Raw genomic sequence first — 20,815 nt, forward strand, 5'->3', positions numbered from 1 at the left:
AAGGATTATTATGCTACATGAGGGAACAAAAGAGTTTGTCCTATTCTGTCTGTGCAGGGCTAGCCTTAGTCGAAATTCTGTAATAGAAGTTTTTTTTTTAAGCACTTTCCTATCCCTCTTTACATACTTCTATTTTTAAAGACTATTTCTAGGCATGAGGGAACTTAGGTACCTAAGTTTATATAGTCTCAGTATCTCACAGATCCACTACACCCTCCAAAATTCCCCACATTGCAATATTAATTGCCTACCAATTCCCATTCCCTGTGGGTAACTTTCTCAGCTAAGTGTTAGGGAAATAGTAATCCCATTTAACTTATTTGTGCTGATATATAACTTGATAATTGACATAGATCTAGAACGTAAAGGGAGATCTTAGAGGTCATCTTGACCCACCTCATTATATATATATGAGGAAATGAGGGCTAAGAGGATAAGTAGTCCCTCTGAATTTTCTTTGCACTGATGAGTCAATGAATCAAAACCCTTTCATCCAACTAGAAGATAGTTTCCTAACTTTTTTTGTGTCACGGACTCTGGTGACAATCTTGTGATACCCATGGATCTTTTCTCAAAATAATGTTTTTAAAATGTATAAAACAAAACACAGAGGATTACAAAAGAAACTAATTGTAATGAAACATAGTTAATTAAAAAAATTATTTTAAAAGTTCATGAACCCCAGGTTAAGAACTCCTGACCTTGAGAAACATGAATTTTTAAAGGAACATTGTTGTGAATCCATGTTGACTTACTACCCTCTGGAGTATCTGGCATTTTGACAGAGGTAAACTACAAAAAATCAGACAGTATAGAGGAAGGTATTTATATTTGGAAAATAGACTGCTTAAGAGTCTCTCTCTTTACATTCCCCTGAACTATTTCTGCTTTTCCAGGGTAATTTGACAAAAGGGTGGAGGAATAGTGGAGGAGCAGTTGTTTATATTCACATGTTATTTGTAATTCAGGTCCTATCGAGACTTTGTTAAGTCTTGATTGATAGGCACTGATTCCAAGGATAACTGTATTTTTTAACCATTAGTTTTAAAAATTTCTCCCACTTACCTCCCCAGCCAAATCTTTGTAGCATTCCAGTTTTCTGAGGACTTTCGTATATTTTATATCATTCGATCCTTAAAATAATAATAGCATTTATATAATACTTATGACTCATATAGTGTATTATTTATCTCATTTGATCCTTTGAGATAGGTGCTATTATTAACCCCATTTTACATATGAAGAAATTGAGCCTGATTGACTTGCCCAGGGATCACAAAGCTATTAATTTTCTGTGAGGCAAGATTTTAACCCTGGTGTTCTGACCACAAGTCCCCATACTCTAACCACTATATCATCTAGCTTCTTCAATCACCTTCTAAGAGGTAGACGAGGCTAGTAAAATCAGTCTTTTCCAAAAGAAAATGAACTGAGATTTTAAGGAAATTAATTCAGTTAAGCATTTAGTAAATACCTATTGTGTACCAGGTTCTCTGCCAGAGACTGGGAATCCAAAGATAAAAATGGCAAAATTTATAGGGATGAGACGTGCACGAATAAGTATAATGCAAATGATTATATGCATGAAAGATGTCAAATAGTGATCTGAGGAATTGAAGGGAGAGAGAATTCTATTTTGGTTGGGTTTGGGGGTAGGGGAGAAGGTAGGAGAGATTAGTGAAAGTATCATGGAAAAGTTGGCACCTGCATGACCCTGAAAGGGAAAGGTTGCAAATAGGCAGAAATTGAAGGAAGGAAGTTCATTCTGAAACTGAGGACAAAGGCTTTGAGAGTGTCTGGGAAGTGGTGGCATGTAAAGAGCTACTTCTTCAGCTTGAAGGGGGGAGCACGAAAATAGGTTAATTAGAGTCTGAGCCAAGTTGTGAAAAGCCTTCTTTGTCAGGCTTCAAGGTTGGTATGTTTGGGAACCACGGAAGGTTTATGAGCAAGATGATGTCCTCAGGCTTTTGTATTGGGTCATTTATGAGGCATGGACCTGGGAGGTAGATGCTGGAGCCCCTGACGGATTAGAGAGTCTTTGGTAGTCTGGTGGTATTGATGGGAATGGACATGCAGGGGGTGAATTAAATGCCAGAAATTTTTATGAAGTAGGTTAAATGATTTACCAAGTTTATGTAGAAAGAGGAACAAGTTCTATTGTTTCTTAATCCAGGGATCTCTGATCTGGGAGAGGAAGGCTTCTGAATACTTTGTCAGAGGCCCATGACAGGTAGTTCCAAGAAATTTAATAGGAAAAGTGGGTAACAGTCACCAAGCACTTAATCTATGCTAAGGGTTGGGGATACAAAGAAAGGCAAAATCATAGTTCCTGCCCTCACTGAGCTTATTTTGTAATGACAGAAAAAACATGTAAACAACAACTCTGTACATACAACATACATACAGCAGAGTAAATGAAAAGAAACATCTAAGAAAAGGCATTAACAGGGAAGGGGTCTGGGACAGGCCTTATTATACACAAGGCAGAAATTGAACTGAGGTTTGAAGGAAGCCAGGGTAACCATTAGGCAGAGGGGAGCCTGGAATACATTGCATGCATAGAAGATGCCCTACGAAAAGGTGTAGAGTGCCCTGTGGGAAAATGAGCAGGGAGGCCAGCAGAGCTGAATCATAGAATATATGGACAGGAGGAAATTGTCAAAAAGGAGGAAAAGGCCAGGCTGTGAGGAACTTCGAAGGTTAGAGAATTTTGTATTTGATCTTGGAGGTTGTAGTGAGTCACTAAAATGGTTCCTCATATTATTGTTTGGAGCAGAGGCTGAGCAAGCTTAGAGAGTATTCATATTTATATAATGCTTTAAGATTTACAGTGTTTTCCTCACAACTCTAGGAGGTAGATAATTGCAAGTATTATTCCCATTTTACAGATTAAAAAACCTGGCCCAAAAGATTAAATGCCTATGGTCATCAACCCAGTAAATTCAGATCCATAGCCTTTCTGATTTTTGTGCAGAGGGCAACTCTCTGCTCCAGCAAAAAGCAATTTAAACTCCATCCTCAACACATTTCAACTTCCAATTCTTGGAAACTCATTGCTGAAGATATATTTTAGGGATACATATGACTAGTGATCTTTCTGTGATAGCTTCACCAATATCCAAAGAATTAATTTTATCTAGTATTGTGATATGTGACATTGTGACTTCCTGACTCCAGGCCTGGTGCTCTATCTACTGTCCCAGGAAGTACAAAATTGAGGTGTAGTGTTAAGATTCCAGAGTGAAGGCTGTTACTAACAGGAGATATAAGGGGAAAATTCATGGAAATGTTTGTGTTTAAATTGGGTTTCAGATTATACTAATTAGGAATGATGTAGGAGCTCTTGAGATATTGTCATTATGGACCTGAAATCTTTAATGATTTTGTTTCTTAGGCCTTGCTGATTAAATAAGGAATTTAAAATGGAAAATATTTTTGCTCCTTTTGTCTATTTTTATTATTTATAAAAATATAGCAAACCTTTTAGAAAAATAGTATGCTAATGTATTTTTATGAGGCTCTGTGTAAATAAGAATATAAAATTACTATATTGGCGATTCTGTTTCTAACACTGGCACTGTTTGTGGGGAGAGCATCATTATTTTCCCTGTATCAGCTTCAGGAAGCCCTAGCTCTTCTTGAAAACATATTATGGCCTGTAATTTATGGATTTACCTGACCTCATTTAAATATTTTTTAGCTTGTATCATTTCTGTTAATAAAGATTTCTCTAAGTTTACTCCTTACTATATAAAATAACATATCTTTTGAATTTGAATCTGTCTCATTATCCTGGTCCCTACCTTTTGGGTGTACTTCATTTTGTCAATAGCTCTTCTAAAACTGGGTATCCAGAAGTGGACACAGAGTTCCAGATGTGATCTTCCCAAGACAGCACAGTGGTACAATTAACTCCAAGATTTTGGACATTTTCTATTAATGCTGTCTAAGAGAACATATTAACTTTTGGAAGTTGCTACAATGCAATGCTGACTTCTTATACTTTTGGTCAGTCAAGTTAAAAGACCACTTTTCCTTATAAACTGTTTTCTAGCCACATAGGATTATCTCCCACTCATGTACTTGTGCAGATGTTTTTTTTTAAAACAAAGTGTAGGACTTAACATTTATCCTTATTAAATTTCTTCTGTTAGTTTTATTCTACCATTTTAGCTTGTTAATTGGGAATTTTTATACTGTATATTAACTATGTTTCCCTGGTTTCATATAGTCCACAAGTTAATATGTAATCTCTGTCTTCATCTAGCTTATTGATAAAAATATTGTACTGAACTGGGCCAAGGACAGAGCCTTAGGGCAGTCTATCGTTTTTCAGGTTCATTCATTCAATTAAGTGCCTTCTGTTTGTAGAACATTCATTGTACTAGACAAAAAGATGAAAGGGAGGGGCAGTTTAGATGGACAATCCTTCTAATGTTAATGCAAAAATACATAGAATTATAATGACAATGGTGATGATAATAATAGCATTTATATAGCTCCTTGCCTACTTTGTGCTAGGTACTGTGTATAGTAAGCACTCTACAGATGATCTCTCATTTGATCCTTACAACAACCCTGGGAGGTAGGTGCTATTATTATTATTCCTATTTTACAGTTGAGGAAACTGAGGCAAACATGTTAAGTCACTTTGCCCAAAGTCACACAGCTGGGAGAAGTCTGAGGTCAAACTTGAACTCAAGTATTCCTGACTCCAGCCCTAGCCCTCTATCCTATGTGCCACCTAGCTGCCACAAAATATACTGTTTTGCATAAGAAATGTGTTATTGTTCAGTCATTTCAGTTTGACCTCATTTGGTGTTTTCTTGGCAAAATGCTGGCGTGGTTTGCCATTTCCTTCTCCAGCTCATTTTGCAGATGAGGAAACTGAGGTAAATAAGGTTAAGTGACTTATAAAGGATCATACAGCTAGTAAATGTTGACTTCCTGACTCCAGGCCTGGTGCTCTATCTACTGTCCCAGGAAGTACAAAATTGAGGTGTAGTGTTAAGATTCCAGAGTGAAGGCTGTTACTAACAGGAGATATAAGGGGAAAATTCGTGGAAATGTTTGTGTTTAAATTGGGTTTCAGAGAATAAATAGGAATTCAATAGATGAAGGGAAGGAGGAAAGGACATTCCAGGTATAAGGAAGCATAGGAACAAAGTAATAGTATACTGGAGCCAACTCATAACCAGCTGGCTCATAAGAGCCAGTTGTTAAAGTTTTCGTGTGAGTAACATCTATTAACACCTTGGAAACTGGCAAACTCTACGTATTGGAGCTTAATTTATTGTTTTGTTGATTTTCTAGGCTTAAGAAAGTGATGAAGGAAATGTTAGCATTGCAGATTAAATTTAAAAGTATGTCTTGCATGCATTTTTTTTCCAGAGAACTGTTAAAATATATACCAGATGCCCCTACTCTCCAAACCCCCAGGAACAAAGGCACAGCAGCTGAATAGTTCAGGGTGTGTTGGGAAAACAGTGTAGTGTAGTTTAACTGGAAAGTAAAATGTATAAAAATGAATGAAATGGAGTAAAACTGGAAAAGCAAAATAGTAGGAGCTTGTGAAGGGCCCTGAATCTAAAACAGATAAATGTGAGTTTTATTTAGTGTTAGCTTTCAGGCATCACTTAGTGACTTAATCAAACCTGCATATAGAAGAGGATGCTTGCTGTCCATTTAATTTATCAAATACATTAAATCCGGGGAGATTCAAAAAGTTTAGATAAGAAAAGTCCCTGCCTTCTTAAAACTTAGCCTATTAATCAATATGCTGAGTCTATTCAGTAAACCAGTTCTTCCAAACCCACTTAGCTGTGTTATCATCCGGTTCACATCTTTCAGTAATGTTCACAAGGGTATTGTGAGAGGCTTTGTCAATGATTTGTTGAAATCTTGATGCACTGTATTAAAGACATTCACCTAATATAATCTGCTTATCACGTTGAGGAACAAAATCAGGTTTATCTAACATGCCTTTGCCTTTTTTATTTTTGAAAGTCTATTCTTAGTCATAGTTATCTATGTGGAGGGTGAAAGATGAAAGGACTGAAGAAATAAAGGTTCAGTCTTCCAAGCATAAGTGATGCATGGCAATTGCCCAGCAGACCAGGGCCAGACCTCCTCACCTTAGACCTAGACCCTAAATAGAAGGGAAGACAGACTTTTGTATGTTAAAAACAGTTAATAAAATAAGGCCAGTTAATTAAAAGGAAACAATGCAACATTAGGTAATCTGATTTCTAATTGGAGGAAAGATTAGGAACTTTCCAAGTTGGAGGAGGGGATGGAGTGAACAGGTATAATTCTCTGAAATTAAAAAAAAAAAAGTGTCCTACTCCCCATCAAATGTCTGTGAACAATCTAAGGATCTTGGAAACAATAACTCTTTGATCACAGATAAGACATATGGGTTGCTTGAGATGTACTTTTGTGAGAATTTTTGTGAAAATTTGTGAGATAATTCCATGCATCAAATTGGTCAGCATAACCTAGGTCTTTGGTTAAGGGTCTCCAAGCAGCAGGTAGAGATGGTCCAGCTTCTTAGCCACGCAGTACTAGGTTCACACAATGCAATAAGGTTTTCTCCCAATTTCCAGAATTGAATACAGTTTTCTTATGGGATAGAATTTAGACTAGACCCACAATGAAATAGAAAGAGAGCTGAGTGAGCTCCAGAATTGAGTCACAATATGGAGTCACCGCAGTCAACCCCATGCTATCCTAATCCCCTCAGTTCCTTTACCTAGTGCTTAATACCTTTCATAATCTGTTTTACAATTTTACTAGGAATTGAAGTTAAGTTCACAAATTTGAAGAATTCACTTTTTTACTCTTTTTAAAAATTGATCTAACATTTGTCCATCACCAGGTACCAGTTCCTTCACCAGAATTTTTCTTAGATCCAGCATTATTAAAAAGTTCTGATTGTTGTCTTTAGAATTTAAGACTCAGATCATTCTCTAGGGTTTTGCTTTACTGACATTCTTATAGGATTTTAATTGCTCTTTTATAGTCATCCTCAATTTACCTCTTGCTTCCATCCCTTCTTTATTAGTTTTATTATTAGTAATAAATGTATCATTGCTTTTGACTTTCTTAATAAAGTATTAGATCATGAGAACCTATCTATATTATCTCTGAAATCTTTAAAATGAAATTTGATGCTGCAAAGAAAGTCTAACTCTATGGAAAAGAGAACAAGAGAATACTTTATATAAAGTGATCAAGGACTCTAAAGTCTGGAAACCTAGGTTCAGATCCTACCTCTGATGCTTATTACCCTTTCTTGGTCCTGGACAAATCATTTAACCCCCTTGAGCCTCAGTTTCTTCATCAGTTAAATAAGGTCCTGGATTTAGATAGCCTTTGAGGTCTCTTTTAGCTTAAGCTCTAGTCCTCTGAAAGAGAATCCTAGGATTTATAGTCAGAAAGGAACTAGAAAATCATCTAGGGCAGCTCCCTTATTTTACACATAAGAAAACTGAGGCCCAGATAGGTTAAATGACTTTCCAAAGGTCACATCTGTTTCCCCTTCTGCTAGTTTTATGAAGGAATTTCTATTTGAGAAAACTGACACTTTTGGCTCACTCTGCTTATTATTTTATGAGGTAGTAGTGTGTTCATTATCCTTCATAGTAGTTTGTACTCTAACCTGCCATTAACCTTGGTTGTCTTGTTTCTGTTTGGCAAGAGAATTGTTTATTAGTCAAGAATTCTTGTGCCTCCTTGTTACTATTTTGCCTTGGTTAAACTTTTCTGGAAAACGATTCTAAAGTTGATGTCTTTACTTGATTTAAGTTCCCACTTTTCTGGGACTTAAAAAATTTAACCTTTTTTTTAAAGAATGAATTCTCAGCTATATCAGTAAATAATATGGATGTCAGGTTAAATTACTTCTAAATATACCTCTCCTATTTTGTTTGCTGACTGACATCAGCCTTAACACTTAATTCTAACAGTTTTGAAATTCATATTTTCTTAAGTTGTAACAACTATATGTGTATATATATATATATATATACACACACACATACATATACATTTTATTTTATTTTCTTCATAAAGTGATTGATAAACTTCTTTTTGGTGAATTCCACATATTTGTTTTTTAATGTATTTTAAGGTTGGAAACTGTGCTTTATTTTAACTATAGTGTTATTGTAATAGAACCAAAGATTTTAAAATGTTGAATGATCCCCAGAATTCATCTGATCCAATTCCTATCCAAATTATTAATTCCATCTGTAACACTCCTGACAAATCATCCTTCACAATCTGAAGACTTCTAGAGACTGGGAGTTCATTGTTTTCTAAAGACAATCTATTTTATTTTGAGACAGCTTACAGTATTAGGAAATTTTTCTCTATATCAAGACAAAAATCTCTTTTCTTATAACTTACACCCATGAATCTTAGTGTGCCCTTGGGGCCAAGGAGAAAGGATCTAATCATTCTGTAACTCAGTTAACAATAGCTTACATTAAGCTTAAGAATGGCAACATTTGCTCTTAATTCATTCCTTTCCCCCTAGCTTCTCTTCTCCAGGCTAAACATCCCCAGATCCTTCACAGCCAATCCTGATATGTATTGGTAGTACTGCACATCTTATTGCCATCCTGAATATATGGATATTAAAATACTTTAGTGGATTATTTATATGGGAGAGAATTTAATCTTTCTTAAAAATGTGAATTTTACCAGTGAGAAACAATGTTTCCAAGTTTATTTCTAGGTTTATGCTTCTTAGATAATTTAATGCCTCCTACATGCTGAAGCCAGGGACAGAGCCTAGTCAAGAATGGGAAATAGAGACAGACTTTGCCCGACACAACGTTTTTGAAGTTCATATTCGATGAGTGACAGATTAGGATGCTTCATCTCATCTCAGTAAGCTCTAGCCTTTTAACACCATTACGTTAATGAGCTTTCTCTAAAATGCAGGCCCAGGGTTTTGGTACATCATAGTAGCATTTGGAGTTGGGGTGAGGAGAATGAGATTCCCTCCTTGTTTGGGGACTTTTGCTACTGGAAGCAGCCAGATCTACAGATCCTTTTGCTGAGTACTTGATGCTCATCTGTACTGTCTTTCTATGATCTGTCAGATGCTTTGGGAAAAGTTTGGAGAAGGAAGAAGGGGTATATATATGTCATATAATTTTTTTCACATATATACTGTATGTAGAGATGGGGGTAGGGAATGGTGGAAGTTACATAGTATCTTTACCCTTGACACTTTATTTCAATTAATATGTGTATGAAGTAATATGGGTATGTCAGTTTGACTACCTATCCCAAATGGGGTCACAAAAAGTTGGAAATGACCGAACAACAGCAATATTCCTTACAGCCTCTTTTGTATTCTTATTGCCCTCACCCTGTTATCAAATGAGATAATGTATGTGCAATGATTTGTAAATTTTGAATTGCTATGTAAATGTGAATTACTCCTGCTGCTCCTGCTGCTGCTCCTGCTACTGCTGCTACTGCTGCTACTACCACTACTACTACTACTACTACCACTACTACTACTACTACTACTACTACTACTACTACTACTACTACTATACCTACCACTACTACTACTACTACTACCACTACCACTACTACCACTACTACTACTATAAGGCCCCATTACTTGCCTACCTTGTAATAGCCTTCAAACTAGTAATACAATATAAAAGCAGAAGGAACCTTAGACATCATCTCATTTCACAGGTGAGTAATTTGAGGTGTTGAGATATTAAGTGACTCATCAAAAGTCACATAACTGCCAAGTGGCTCGGTCTTCTTGTCTTCAGTCTAATTAGTAATTCCTCTAATCTATATTTAAACTTTGTTATATAAACAAATCTCATCCTATTACTTACTCCTCTGCTCTCTGCTATTGACTTTGAAATGAAATGAAAACTCCTTTTGCCTGACATTCAAGTCCCTCCACAGCCACTTTGACCCTACCTTTAGGCCACACCTTATAGCCTGATAATTAATTATTTGCTTTTCTCTCCGTCATACATGTTCACCTCTTTCCTTTTCTGTCCCTTTGCTTAGTATTTATACCAATCACAGACTGTTATTCATAAAACATTCTTTCAGTGAAAACAACTGTATTTGAAAATCATCTAAAGAATTAATTTAATCTTCCATTTCTATACCTTATGCTAAACCAAGGATCTCCTCCACCCCTACTCCCACTCATTATGTACTAGGAAGTGAATTCTACATCAAGGCTCTGTACTTTCTAGCAGTATGGCCTTGGACAAATCATTAACCTTTCTGGGCTTTAGTTTCCTCAGCTATGAAGGGATTTTGATGAGATATCCTATAAGTTCCCTTCCAGCTCTAAATCTGATTTCATGAATAAGACCTTTTGACTTGAAACAAAAAATTCATGAGGAAGCATGATATGGTTGACAGAGCACTGACCTTGATTTTAGGGAACCATAGTTTTGGATTATGCCTTTGAAAGTGTTTTTTGACTTTGGAAAAGTCACTTAACTTCAGTAGATCTCATTTTCCTTATCTACACCAAGGTCCTTTTCAACTCTATTCTATTATTCAATTTATTAAAGTATCATTTCCATGAAAAAGATCTGAAATAAACTAGAAAAAAAAATCCATAAGATAATTGTGTTTTCATGTGGAGCTAACACAAATGTAGGTCCTTGTTTCCAGATTGGAAGTAGGGATCTTTTTTCTACTTCCCCCTTACGTGGGTAATGAGACAAGAAAATGTTATTGGGGGTGGCAGGAGGAGATTAAAAAAAAAGAGAGAGACTTGCCAAACTGGGAGCTATTTGGGGTATAAAATGAAGTTTAAATATAAAATGTTGGTTCAAATTCAAAATAAAACTATCTTAATATATTCTGCGATTGCAAACAGGAGTATACTAACACATTAATTATCTCCATATTAAAAAAAAACTACCTGTCATTAAGGTTTAAAAAAAAAAACTTTAGCTATTAAATGCTTTCAAGTTCATCATTGTTTATATTGTTTTTTTGTTTTTGCTCGGCGATGGGGTTAAGTGAATGGCCTAGGGTCACATAACTAGTAAGTGTCGAGTGTCTGAGGCCAGATTTGACCTCAGGTCCTCCTGACTCCAGGGCCAGTGCTCTATCTACTGTGCCACCTAGCTGCCCCCATTGTTAATCTTGTTAAAGCAACGAATGAATGAATGGTACCATATATGAGAAATATAAGTACACATAAATAAGACAGGCTGTACATTCCTGGAGCTTAGTATAAGACCACCTATAAAAGTGAGCTACAAAAGGTCTAAGTATATGAAGCCTAGAGTGCCAAGGGTAGAGTCCAGGTTTCACTGAGAAGGTTTGGGAAGGATGGCCAGCGCAAGCTTCATTTATTTATTCATTCATTCATTTAGATTTAATTAATTTATTAAGCAGGAGTGAAAGTAGCATATAGTCATAAAATTTTGTTTATTTGTATTTCTGATTACACAGTGACATCCCACTTAGTGAGAATAATAAACCATGTGAAGTGGTCACATATTCTTAAGTCACACTGAATATTTTCATTGGGTTGCAATTAATTTCCAAATTATGCACAGTTATAATATTGAATAGCACAAATAGAGTAAACTGTATTCCAGGTGGCTAAAATATATCCTAGGAATGCGTAGTTGCTTTTAAAATATTTGTTAAGCAGTAAACAGTATTGACTGCAAAGTGTTTGTCTTTGTTTTTTATTAGATTTTTAAAAAGTGAATACTTATAAAAATGTCTTTCTTTTTCTTCCCCAAACTTTATAGATGTGACTTACTTAACAGAAGAAAAGGTATACGAAATTCTTGAATTATGTAGAGAGAAAGAGGATTATTCCCCTTTAATACGAGTTATTGGAAGAGTATTTTCTAGTGCTGAGGCCTTGGTTCAGAGCTTCCGTAAAGCTAAACAGCATACAAAAGAAGAACTGAAATCTCTTCAAGGAAAAGATGAAGACAAGGATGAAGATGAAAAGGAAAAAGCTGCGTGTTCTGCTGCTGCTATGGAGGAAGATTCAGAAGCATCATCCTCAAGGATAGGTGATAGCAACTCTCAAGGAGATAACAACTTACAAAAATTAGGCCCTGACGAAGTATCTGTAGATATCGAAGCAATCAGAAGAGTCTACAACAGATTGCTTTCTAATGAAAAAATAGAAACTGCCTTTCTTAATGCACTTGTATACTTGTCACCTAATGTGGAGTGTGACTTGACTTATCACAATGTGTACTCTCGGGATCCTAATTATCTGAATTTGTTCATTATTGTCATGGAGAATGGCAATCTTCATAGCCCTGAATATCTGGAAATGGCTTTGCCATTGTTTTGCAAAGCAATGAGCAAGTTACCCCTTGCAGCCCAAGCAAAACTGGTCAGATTGTGGTCTAAGTACAGTGCAGACCAGATTCGGAGAATGATGGAAACATTTCAACAGCTTATTACTTACAAAGTCATAAGCAATGAATTTAATAGTCGTAATCTAGTGAACGATGATGATGCCATTGTTGCTGCTTCAAAGTGCTTGAAAATGGTTTACTATGCAAATGTAGTAGGAGGAGAGGTAGATACAGATCATAATGAAGAGGAGGATGAAGAGCCCATCCCAGAGTCCAGTGAAATGACACTTCAGGAGCTTTTGGGAGAGGAGAGAAGAAACAAGAAGGGTCCTCGAGTAGACCCACTAGAAACTGAACTTGGTGTTAAAACTATAGATTGCAGAAAACCACTTATCCCTTTTGAAGAGTTTATTAATGAACCACTGAATGATGTTCTAGAAATGGACAAAGATTACACTTTTTTCAAGGTAGAAACAGAAAACAAATTCTCTTTTATGACTTGTCCCTTTATATTGAATGCTGTCACCAAGAACCTGGGATTGTATTATGATAATAGAATCCGCATGTACAGTGAACGACGCATTACTGTGCTCTACAGCTTAGTTCAAGGACAACAGTTGAATCCGTATTTACGACTCAAAGTCAGACGTGATCATATCATAGATGATGCACTTGTCCGGGTAAGTTATGTGGTCATTTGAAATACACACTAGAATATTAAATTAGTTATAGGAAAGATGGAGAAGCCAATGTATAGATCTATATGCTGAATTCATTTTATAACTGGGTAAAAAAATGTATGGTATTATGACAGCATACTGTAATATAGAAGTTATAGTGAATGTTTATAGGCACAAGTAAATTTCATGAATAACGTGGTAGTACTATGAGTTTTGCCCATCAGATTCAAAGTTAGCAATTTTATATTTCTTTACAATCTAAAGATTAAAATATATGTGATTACATTAGTAATTGCCCCTTTCACTAGAAGAGAGTAGGATTTTTCATTTCTACAAAGACATGATAAAAATCGTTTGCCAGCCAGTTCCAAGTGTATTTTAAAAATAGAGATTAAGGAAATAGAAGATACACAAAACCCAGAGGAATTTGGAATCACTAGCAAAAGCCACAGACATAAAGACCTTAATAGGAGAGGAAAGAGTAGTAGTCCCCATACAGGCAGTTAGCAGGTATTATCTACTTGAATTTCTAATAATCCTTTTTCAGACATTACTTGTGAATCATAAGGTTTAAAGCTGAAAGAAGACCTCAGATCTAGTCAAGCTCATTCAATTTATAGATAAGGAAATTGTGGACCAGAGAGGGTAAAAGCCTTGCCCAAGGTCACAAAAGTAGTAAACATAAACAGCTTGAATCTGGACCCAGATTTTCTGTCATCCAATATTATACTGTGTTGCTCCAACCCCCATTTCTGCAGAAGGCCTTTCCCTGTTTTCCACATTACTATACTGGCCCCTGCTTTCTAAAATTATTTCCAGTTTAGTATGTGTGTGTGCGCGTGTGTGTATCTTGTATGTATTGAGTTATTTGCATGTTTTGTCTCATTAGAATGTGAACTCCTTGCCGGCAGGGCCGTATTTTTGCCTTTTTTTTGTATTCCTAGTACTTAGCACAGGGCCTGGCGTAGGGTTAGTGCTTAATAAATGCTTATTGACTGACTGGCTACATTCCTTCCACCACTCTAGATTCCCTAAAACTGGAGTTATAAATTCCTATAAACATCAATAAATTTTTATAGCTTACTTTCAACTATTTATGCTAATGGAGGACAGGGCTAGTGAAGGTGAAGGAAAATTATAAGTAATTCCTAAATTATCATTATCAGCCTAGGAGAATGAAGCATATGCCTTTTTACCATTTTCTTCTATAAACCCTTACATGGAAGTGAATATAAATATCAGGAAGAAGGGGGAAAAAAAGCAATTAGCTCCAAAACGATTGAAAATTAACTGTACTGTGTCATAGCATTTAAAAACCATAAATTTAATCCATTATTTTGCTTAGAGTAATAAAAATAAGTTCTTTATCTTTAGTTTTCAGCATGGAACAAAAATACTGATTTTATTCTGGTTTTGAACAAATTGAATATCTTACCTACTCATGGATGAAAGTATAATTAACCTTCAGTGGGCCACACTAATGGAATTGGGAATCTTATGACAAAGTTAATTTTTTTTTAAAGTATAATGTTGTTTATTTATTTTATTCATTTGTTCATTAGTTTTTGACATTGACTTTTGTAACATTTTGAGTTGCAGATTTTTCCCCCTCCCCAAGATGGCAAGCAGCCTGATATAGGCTATATATGTAGCAAAGTTAATTTTTATAAGTTGTATTAGACCCAGCTTATGCAGCTTGACCTGGTAGAAAAGATAACTGGTCTTGAAGCCAAGAAGACCTTGGTTCAAGACCTGCTTCTGGTGCTTAGTGGCTACCCGAGCGAATCATTCAACCTCCTAAAACTCTAGTTAACTCTCATACAGACTATAAATTGCAGATAAGATACTTACCTGCATTAATAGAGTGAGGAGATTTAAGCTCTGGGTCTTAATTAGTTTCGAATCTTTCTGTCTTACTGATTGTAAGTGTCTTAATACTGGAGTGCTTTTAACTTTTTAAAATACAAATTTCTCAGTCCTCCTTCCAATGCAAAAGTTGGTTGGATAGTGGCAGAAAGCACCAGAAAGGCAGATGGCAGAAACACATCTCCTTTTCAGGTTTGAACTTGCTTACTTATTAATCTGTTAGTTTTTTTCATTTTAACTATGTGATTCATAACCACACTCATAGTTAATAATTTAAATAACTAATTCTCAATCAGAGATTCCTACAAACTTAGAGAGTTTGGCTGAAGTGTAGGCATTGTACATACATGTTGTATTATGGAGTTTTCAGGGCAAATGGGGGTGCCAGAGCACAAAACTGTATACTAAGACTTCTTGGTTCATTCCTTTTAGCTCTGTGGAGGCTATTCCTTATGCAATAATTATTCCTGTCCTTCAAATGACAATGAAATCTTACTGCAGAGGACTAAAGAATTGGAGGAAAAAATCGGTTTTCCCAACCTCCTCTCCTTACAAAGTGAAGGAACCTCAGAGTTAGAAGGGATTTCAAAGACCCTCTAGTACAATCCATACTTAGACTCTGCAGGTGATTATCTGTATTCCAGTGAGGTCACCTACCTCCACAGGCATCAAATTCCACTTATGGATATTTCTAATTGATGAAACTTTTTTGGTTGTTTTTTTTTGTTTTTGTTTTGTTTTTGTTTTTTTTTTACATTAAGCTGAAATCTTTCGGCATCATGCACCAGTTACTCCTTGTTCTGCTTCCCAGGGCCAAGCAGAATAGCAGTAGGACAGTGGAAAAGAGTACTGGATTTAGAATCAGAAAGACTTAGCTTGGGACCTCTTGTCACTCATTTCCTATGGAACCTTGGGCAGGGTCCTTACTTAATCTCTCTAGATCTCATTTTCCTCATCTGAAAAATGGAAGGTCCAGTTGTAACTCTGCAGTCCTAGATCTTTTCTATCCTCTAAAAGATGAGCCATCAGATACTTGAAAACATCTGTCATGAGGTTGGACCCCAGCCCCCTTCCCCAAGTCCTCTCTCAAGACTGAATATCACCAGTTCCTCCAACCAGTCCTTACTTATGTAGAGTACTGGCCATGATTAGAGGTAGTGACAGACATAAAGCAAATTTCCCTGATATCCATTCAGTTCTGGAGGAACGAGACCAAAACCCATTTAAGAAGAGCTACTTGTGGTAAGTTTGCCGCATGTATTTTGCCCTTTGTTTTTCATACCTTCAGAGATTTGGGAAATAAAATTTATGTCCAAGAACAAAAGACTTAACAGAGGTTCCCAAACTTATTTGGCTTACTGCCCCCTTTTCAAAAAAAAAAATTACTCAGTGCCCCTCTGGGGTTAGATTAGGTTAACCCTTATTTTTATTCAGCTACTACGGCCCCCCTGGATCGTTCCACTGTCACCCATTGGGTGGTATTGCCCACTTTGGGAACCTATGGACTAAAACAATAGACTGTGGCAAAGTGAATGTAAATATGAGATAGTTGTATTGACAAATGACTTTCCAACCACTTGTAAATTATTGATAAAATCATGAATTAAGACATACCTATATATCAGAGTTATCTGTAAACCTATTTGAGGATGGTATTTGAAAGCCACTTCTCAAATGACCTCTTTCTCTCTAGAATTGTAGGTGCTGTCTTTAGGCAGGCTTTATGATCTCTGTTAAAAGGATTTCATTTGTATAAAGAAATATAAACATATAAGATATCAGGAATTACTTAAAATTTTTTTTCCCAATTACATGTTAAAACAATTTTTAACATTTTTTTTTAAAGTTTTGAGCTCCAAATTCTAGCCCTCCCTCTCATCCCTCCCCGCTCCTTGAGACAGTAAGCAGTCCAGTATAAGTTATACATGTGCAATCATGTAAAACATTTCCAATTCAGTCATTTTATACAAAAAGACATGAACAGAATGAAAGAAAGTGAACAATAGTATACTTTGGTCTGTATTCAGACAATATTTAGTTCTTTCTCCAGAGGCAGATAACATGCTTTATTATGAGTCCTTTGGGATTGTCTTGCATCATTGTATTGCTTAGAATGGCTAAGTCATTCACAGTCCTTCATCATACAGTATTGCTGTTAGAACTTTATCCTGGTTCTGCTTGCTTCACTTTGCATCAATTCATGTAAGTTTTAAGGTTTTCTGAAGTCATCCTGCTTGTCATTTCTTATAGCACAATAGTATTCAATCACAATCATACTCCACAGCTTGTTAAGTCATTTCCCAATTGATGGGCATCCCCTTGATTTCCAATTCTTAGCCACCACAAAAATAGCTGCTATAATTTTTGTACAAATAAGTTCCCTGTCTCCCCCCCCACATTTTATTTTTTTAAATCTCTTTGGGAAAAAGACCTCGCAGTGGTATTGCTAGATCAGAAGGTATGCACAGTTTTATAGCCCTTTGAGCATAGTTAGGAATTACTTTTTTAAAGGATAAAATACACAATTCAGAGAAGTTTTAGCAAAATTTTGCCTTGAAATAGAAGACACCACATTCATAGCCTAAAATAAATGAAAAAAGGGAATGGGGAGCCAAGTAGTAATTATTAAGCCATAAAGAACATAATATGTGAGGGCTTGAAAGGCCCATAGAGATTATTTCATCCAGTTTCTTTATTTTATACATTAGGAAGCTAGGGTCAAGGGACTTAGGATCACTCAGCTTGGTTGTTGGCAGAGCTAGGAAAGCTCTCATGTCCAGGTACTGCATTTTATCAGGGATAGGTTAAAATGTTTGAATTCCACCTTCCAGACATGGATAATTGTTTTATTTCTTGAGGAGAGGGGTTGCTATAATGGCATCATAATAACAAAATATTTTTTAATACCATTTTAAAGTTTATTTCATACAAAAGCCCTTTGAGATATAGGTATTACAAGTATGGGTGATAGACTTGTCCATAGTCTCACAGTGCATTTTCTAAAGGAAAGATTGGAAGCCTGATTCCTCCAGTCCAGTATGTATTGATGTCACAGTTGAAGAGATAAGGTTGAGGAAAGGTTGAGGAACCTGATCATTCTGAGCCCTGAAAATGTACTGAAGGACTTTAGTTACCATAGCTTCAGCAGGAGTAGGAATATAATTATAATTACTAGACTTAAAGATAGGACTTTCAACACTATGCCCTTGGGTCACTCAACAATGGAAACTTTAACAAAATTAATAGTAATAGTTTACTTTTTCCTAGTCCCCATCTGATTTATTTTCCTTTTATGTACTCAGAAGATTTAGTTGTTAATTTTTTTGTATCCTTCTCTTCAGATTATATTCTAATTCTGCTTTCCTTGTTCTATATCTATGTCCTTTTGTATGTGTTTTTGTATTTTTATTCATATTTATCATTTTTTGTATCTCAGCAACATTGATATCCCATATTGATAAAATATTTTCTAATTATTGAGTTTGTAAGTTGTTTACAGTTTTTGCCTACTACAAATAAAGTAGCTCTGAATATTTTTTGTACAGATATATGTTTTAGCTTGAAAAAATCATCTTTATCACTTCAAATTTACTAACAGATAAGATATAGTCTTTATTTTTAAATGCACAAAATAATAGTAATAGTCATACATAGTGAACTGTAGAAATAAAAATTTTTTATAATTTGTATATCATTTTATACAAATGGCTGTCTCTTAACATACTTGAAAACGATGGAATTATTCACACTTAAACATTATATATAATATTTGTTTTTGCTTAACAAACCTTTGATGATGACACGGCCTATCTGAACTAGTATAACTTCCAAATCTGGTTTGACTGTACTTTCCTGATTTCCTAATTGATCCTAATTTCCATTACCATAATTTTGTGCCCTTTTAAAATATAGGCAAATCTTGTTGCATTCACATCAGAATTTTAGCTGTCTCAATGTAAACATTTAGTGTGGAGGCAATTTATGCTATTATTTGCAGATAGTGGTTCTTTCACTTTAAAAAATGTATTGAACTATATTTAGTGCACTGTAGACACTAGAGCATGTAGACACTAGAGACACTGTTGTGTCTTTTGGAATTGAATCATAAGTGGCATAGCCATAGATAAACATTAGACTACAGAGAAATCATAGTGTGTGACTTAGTTTAGCAGAGCCTGGTGTTCTTGTGGTGGTGAAACTGAGTAGACATGTGAAGGCTAGAACACATACGATAGGAAATTGGATAGGGAAGACTTCCATAACTCTAAACTAAATAAGGTCAAGATGGTAAGGTAGTACTCAGCTATCAGCTTTTAGAGAAAAGCTGCAACAATAGCCCTAATCCCCTGAGAGTCATTCCTTCTGCTATGACCCATGTTTTTTTTCCCTCTCTCTCACCATCCCACCCTCCCTTTGCCACATCTGTTTAGAGATCCTTCCTAGAAAAGATGTGGCAAGATGAGCTCTATACTACAGGTTAAACTTGGAGCTTTATCTGCACCCATGTGAATTGTAGCAGTACATGTTTTATAAATCCTGTGTATATTAAAAAGTATATTAATTTGCTTTAGGTGATAACTATAGTGCTTTAAAATTTGCAAAGCAATTTATGTTATCTCACTTGAACCTCAAAAGAGTCCTTTTGAGGTAGGAACTGTAGGTATTATTATCCCCAGACAGGTTTGTCTCAGAAGAGACTTTAGCAAATTACTTATCCCTTAACTGTCAGAAATGTAAATTAAACCCAGATCCTTCTTACTTTAACCAATTGTCCTTTGTGCCGTGTAGTACATTCTTGGTTGCTGCTCCTCCCATTTATTTATGTATCGTGTTGTTCAGATTCAGTCAGGAATATTGAATGATTTGTCATATATTCCCATGATTTCATAAAACTGGAATAGCAGAACTAGGACAGCACTTCTCATAGTATCCTTTCATTTTCATATTACAGAAAAACTGGTTTGATCCATTCTAATGAAAAACAGAAATAAATTCATAGATAATCTCAGAACCACCTTCTGTCTAATTGCTTCAGCCTCTTCATTAGAAACCTTTTTCTTATTAGCTAACAGGTTGATTTTAATATGATTAGAGTAGCTGCATAGCTTTAAAGATACTTTGTATTTCTGTGTGAAAATAGTTACAGACTAAGACCTGAGAAAACCTATTTTATCTGTCATAGAACTACGTAAGTATCCATGCTTTCCCACAGACTATGGAAATTGCCTGTTATAGACAGATAAGCATAAATAGTGTATCAGTGTGTTTCAAAGAGTGTGTTGGGAAGTATGTGGAACTTACCTTGAAATCATATTCATGCCCACATCTTCCTGCAATTGTGTATAATTTACACTTGTAATGACATGCTTATGCCCATCATCTCCACCAAGTCTCCTGTCTCTCCTATTGTGTGCCAGAGAGTCCTCACAGCAAAAAGTTATATTATGTTGTGAACTTTAAAACTGCAATAACCACAATTGTATTGCTATCATCATTATTATATAGTCCAAAGCATTTAAAGATTTCTGGGTTGCTGTAGCATTTTGGGGTTTTTTTTTTCCTGCTTATAAGTCTGGCCTTTTTATAACAATTGTCATCTAAGATTTGGATTATCACCCGGCACACAAATGATATGGGTCTTTACAGTTTGTTTGCTTACATATTTGTTTTTTAAAGAAAAATATGATCTCTTTAGGACTTCCTAGACAATTAAAATTTTAAAGATTCAAAAATATTTTACCTACATGCAAAATCATAATATATAAAAACTAAATTGAAGGCTACATTAGTCCTCTGAAAAGTATGCTATTATGTAGTTACAATTTTACATTTTATTTTAGACAGCTTTTAAATATGTCACATAATGTGGTTTACCTTTACTCTTTATTTAAAATTTCTCCTAATTGAAAGAAATGTATA

General features: G+C 35.4%; 1 protein-coding gene across 6 annotated transcripts in view; it reads left to right on the forward strand.

The window, feature by feature from the left end:
- Positions 1–20,815, forward strand: part of UBE3A (ubiquitin protein ligase E3A) — a 241,480-nt gene that overhangs the window by 203,190 nt on the left and 17,475 nt on the right. For all 6 annotated transcript variants that reach the window (XM_027856645.1, XM_027856648.1, XM_027856643.1 and 3 more), the window contains one exon: positions 11,781–13,030. In XM_027856645.1, coding sequence (XP_027712446.1) covers positions 11,781–13,030 — 1,250 coding nt within the window. The remainder of the gene's footprint in view (positions 1–11,780; positions 13,031–20,815) is intronic.

The sequence above is a fragment of the Vombatus ursinus genome, unplaced genomic scaffold (genome assembly GCF_900497805.2).
Source record: "Vombatus ursinus unplaced genomic scaffold, bare-nosed wombat genome assembly UNPS02011591.1, whole genome shotgun sequence".
Classification (NCBI taxonomy): Eukaryota; Metazoa; Chordata; class Mammalia; order Diprotodontia; family Vombatidae; genus Vombatus; species Vombatus ursinus.